The 4,584-nt window shown below is 39.5% G+C and overlaps 1 protein-coding gene across 1 annotated transcript in view; it reads right to left on the bottom strand.

Moving 5' to 3' along the window:
• ankrd13b (ankyrin repeat domain 13B) overlaps positions 1-4,584 on the bottom strand; it is a 53,247-nt gene that overhangs the window by 1,534 nt on the left and 47,129 nt on the right. Inside the window, exons 13-14 of the mRNA XM_024277826.2 lie at positions 3,505-3,668; positions 1,458-1,534 (exon numbers count right to left, since the gene is read on the bottom strand). Coding sequence (XP_024133594.1) covers positions 1,458-1,534; positions 3,505-3,668 — 241 coding nt within the window. The remainder of the gene's footprint in view (positions 1-1,457; positions 1,535-3,504; positions 3,669-4,584) is intronic.

Raw genomic sequence — 4,584 nt, 5'->3', positions numbered from 1 at the left:
CATGGAAGGGGCGGGGCTTTCTAAGAAGCCCACTCCTGATTGGTGATAGTAGTTGCCATAGAAACTATGGCTATGTCTAAATTCCCTCCTTACTCTCTAACTACTAAAAAACAACATATTGTGGGACTACACAGTGCCATGGATTTAAAAGGGAATTCTGACATTTTTCTAAACACCGGATTTGACATCACCAATTTCACATCGAATCAAAACGAACATTTCACGGCGTTTATTTATGACTTCACTGTGTTATGATGGTGAAAATGAGGATAGATTATTTAAAAAAATTACATTTAAACACGTTTTTTTGGCAAAAATTGCTCAACCGTAATGCATTATGGTCTATATTCGCTAATCTAATGAGCATCGATCCACGCTAGTTTTTCGCAAAGACGGAGTGTAGTATGGCATTTATTTAGGTTTTTTAGGCTCTTTTGGAGTTAAGCTAATATTTCAGCTACATGCTAGCTATTTTTGCTAATTAAGGATTTTTTGTGTGTTTTTTAAGCTCTTACAGAGTTTCGCTAATATTTCAGCAACTAGCTTTTTTTTCTAATTTGGGATTTTTTCAGTTCTACCAATTTGGCCTTTAACAAATATTTTAGTTTCAGCGTTTTCAGCTATCAGCTTCAGTGATTTAAGCTATCAACTTCAGCGTTTTTAGCTATCAGCATTAGCATCTTTATCGGCCAAATTCAGCTTACAGCATTCACACTATGATCACAGGTAATGCTATATATCTAGTTTTACTTAATTTAAAGCTAATGATGGTTAAGATGTGTGCTTTACATCCAGTTTATGCATGACCCGATTAGTCGACTAATCAGAGAAAAGTACTCGACTATTTAAATAATTTAATTTAACTTCGTGGGGATGAGAGGGCACCATTTGCTTTTATTGAAGCATCTGATTGGTCAGTTTCTAACTTGAAAAACTTGCAATAAGGAAACAATATCAGGATTATCAAGAACATAGTAAAAAATGTATAATTATTCTGACAAATATAGAATGACTGAGTAACAGCTGTTATATTTCTCTATAGAAGTCTATGGGAGTTCGGCTTTTGGGACTTCCTGTTTGGAACATGAGGGGGAGGGGGGTCACCCAGTCCACTTCTCTTATACAGTCGGTTGTTAAAAAGCAGTTTCTGAAAAGCTCTGCCCACTGTGACATCAGGAAGCCATCATCTTCCTCTGCACACACACACAGCTGATAGGAGAGGAGAAAAGCAGGATGGATGAGAGAATGGAGACGAGCAGCAGGAAAGGACAGGAATCCAGGATGTGAGTCATGGATGGAGGCAAAGTGCAGCAGAAGGGTTTGAAGGAGAACAACACCACCGCCCAGAGGAAGTCACAGCGGGGCAGCCATCTTTCCCAGCCTGAAACCCCCGTCTTTATTGTTCTCTGAAACTTCATCTGCTGGTAGTGATGGGGACAGAAACATGCTCCGCCCACCTCTCCACACGACTGGGGTCACAGGAGAGGGGGTGCGCTCCTGGCTTGCTGTTGGTCAGCGCCTCCCAGATGGTCACCTGATCACAGAGAAACAGGAAGTCAGACGGACAGACCTCCTTCTCTGAGGAGGTGTTCTAACTTTAACAAGGATAATATGAGCCTTTTGAACGGAAAGGAAGTTACAGAACAAATGTCTTTCGTATTGTAAAATCATTAGACATAAAATTAGCTCAATCTTTCACGTCTGGGAGATACATGTTGAATCAAGTGAGTAGAAAAGACTTATAACCTGACTATACAGACACAGAAGACGCATTTGAAGAAACTCAAATGTCATCATCCAATCAGTGATGTTCCAAAGTACCTCCCTTTTTCCATTTTATCGTTGTGTTTTTAAGATTTTATTTTCTGTATGTTACTTCATCATTTTTTAGTGTTTCGTTTTTATTCATTTTTTAAAATTTTTCGATTTCTAAAATGTAACGTTTTTTTTAAATATTTGTTTTGCTTTTTAACCGTCGCTTGGGGCCTGAAAACAGAGGTGGTCTGTGGCGTTCCTGATCATGTGACCTGTGTGGACGCAGCATGCAGGAACACAACAAACCAGTTTCACTTCTGATTCAACTTCAAACTCAAACATATAAGAGCAAATTATTAGTTTGTCCTTATTTTTATTGCAATGACAAATTAAACACAAAATTATACATTTAGAAAATGTATTTTTAACCCTTTGGAACCATCCATCCATCCATCCATTTTCTTGACCGCTTCATCCCTTTCGGGGTCGCGGGGGTGCCGGAGCCTATCCCGGCTGCTGATGGGCGAAGGCGGGGTACACCCTGGACAGGTCGCCAGTCTGTCGCAGGTCTAAAACTCTGTTTTTGTATACTTTTGCATTTTCTGTATTTTCAATTTGAGAGACTACCTGTTTGCTTTTTTGGTGTCATTTTAATCAGCACAACCTCTCCTATGTGACACCACCTTTATTTACTCATTGTTCTATGTTATATTCACACACTAGACATACAATCATGTAAAAACAGAAAATTCTATCTGGAAAAATGGAATTAATTTTGTTGTAAATTCCACAAAAATGTTTAACGAACTGTTTTTACAATGAGAGTTTTAGGTGTAATTTTATAAAAACAACAAATATAAAAATTTGTCAACAAACTAATCGACATGTTTTTGAATGAAAACACAAAAAAATCAAGGCTAAAGTCACACCAGGCAGCCCAAAAAATAAGAATTTCTCACTGCTGTCTATTTTTCCTGGAGTTCTGTTATTCTTTGTTTTTTTTCATAAATTTTCTTTATTACTATTTTTTGGTGGGGGGGGAATTTTGATCCAGCTGGATCTCAGGTCGGCTCTGCTGGAATCTACACAGGTGGGGGCGTGTCTTTCCATTCTGAACTACTCACCTTCTGTGAAGTCGGTAGGCGGGACTTTCGCTGAGAACCGCGGAGTATCCGCAATTTTTAGACAACGCTGGTGTTTGTTATCGTGGAAAATTCGTGTCGGTCCCCATCCCAAAATAAAATAATAGTTGGTTTCCTCTTTGGATTTCTAATAGCAGACAGCTCTGTTTAGCTCCGCCCCTCATAGCGGGTGCACTCCTGCTGCTGCACTACAGCCGTCAGATTAAATTTCGCTCTCCGCCTCATTTATTAAAATAAAAGATCGGTTTGGTCCAGAAATGACAAATAGATGCCATATTATCTATTTAATTTAATAAAATCTCAATGACAGAATGTAGATAAAAGTTTAAGTCTGTTTTAGACCGTTTTATGACGCTGCAGGGCAGGACGCCTGAGGGCGTTAATCCATATTAATGAATTAATTACATTCTATTAATTGTGCGCGTTAACGCGTCAACACTCACATCCTTTTTTCGTAGAAATGACAGGCTTTTGTGTTTTTATTTCTCCAGCTGCTTTCAGAAACCAAAGCAGCTTGTTAGCGTGTTTTTTTTAAAATATGTTGGAGCTTTTGTCAAACTCTGTGTTCCAACACGCCTCGGCTGGCTATTATTTGTGACGGGATCACCTGATCGTATTCGGATCCGGCCTCCAGCAGGCTCTGCTGTATGGCGAACTGCAGCAGGTCCTCCTCCTCCTCCCGCATGCTGTCTCTCTGTTTGCCTCCGAGCGTGGTGTATCCCGGCGGGGGCTCGAACACGCACGGGGGAATGTCTCCGGCTCTGCACGACGCTGCGGGACGAAGGGCAAAAGATGGGAGGGAGCATTAACTGACAGTTCAGGGAAAGAGAAGAGAAGAGTGAAAATCAGAGGATGCTTCACGCCTTCATTCTCAGAGACAGATCATTTCCCTGGACTCAGAACTTTCAGAGACTTTTCTGAAGGCTTTTATTTTAAGGTTTTCCAGAGGGTTTCCTCGTCTTAGAGCAGATTCAAACACATGGAATCATGAAGCAAAAGGCCTGGAGACGCGGGGACAAACACCATAAATACGATCTATTTATGGTAAAAGAGCTCTTTTAATTATCATGATGCCGTTTTAGCGAAAATGGACATAGTTTCTGCAGAACGTGGTGCAGTGCAACCCCGCCCCCGTTCCCCTCCTTGCTGCTGAGAGCTTGTGACCCACCCAGCATTCGCTCTACATTTTTTTATTGTCTGCTCGTTTTTATCTGTCCAACAAAGGAACACTCAGAAATGGAATTTTGAGCTTCATTTTCTTTAAATCCTCTTTCAGAACAACGTCCCGAGAACATGTTAATACAGGGGTGTCAAATTATCACAACAAACAAATTAGCACGTTCATTTTTAAAATTGCGTGAATCTAATTTTTTAGTTACAACTATAGTTTTGTGGGCAAACTACGGCCTGGGGGCCAAATGCGGTCCGTATATGTATACGTATGTGTGTATATGTGTGAATATGTATGTATATGTATGTGTGTGCATATTTGTATATATAAGTATGTGTAAATATAATATAATATAGATATAACCCCACCCTTATAAATATAAAAAATATAAATATATATCCTGCTAGCTTACCCAGTTTTTATGAATGTGTTTTATTCGTCAGTCAATGATTCAGCAAGTTGTCCCACTTATAGACTTATTTATACACATATATGTAAATATATATATATATACAC

This window comes from Oryzias melastigma, linkage group LG13, assembly GCF_002922805.2.
Source record: "Oryzias melastigma strain HK-1 linkage group LG13, ASM292280v2, whole genome shotgun sequence".
Taxonomy (NCBI): Eukaryota; Metazoa; Chordata; class Actinopteri; order Beloniformes; family Adrianichthyidae; genus Oryzias; species Oryzias melastigma.
The sequence above is the reverse complement of the archived record's forward strand: the minus strand, read 5'-3'. Positions and strand labels throughout refer to the sequence as shown.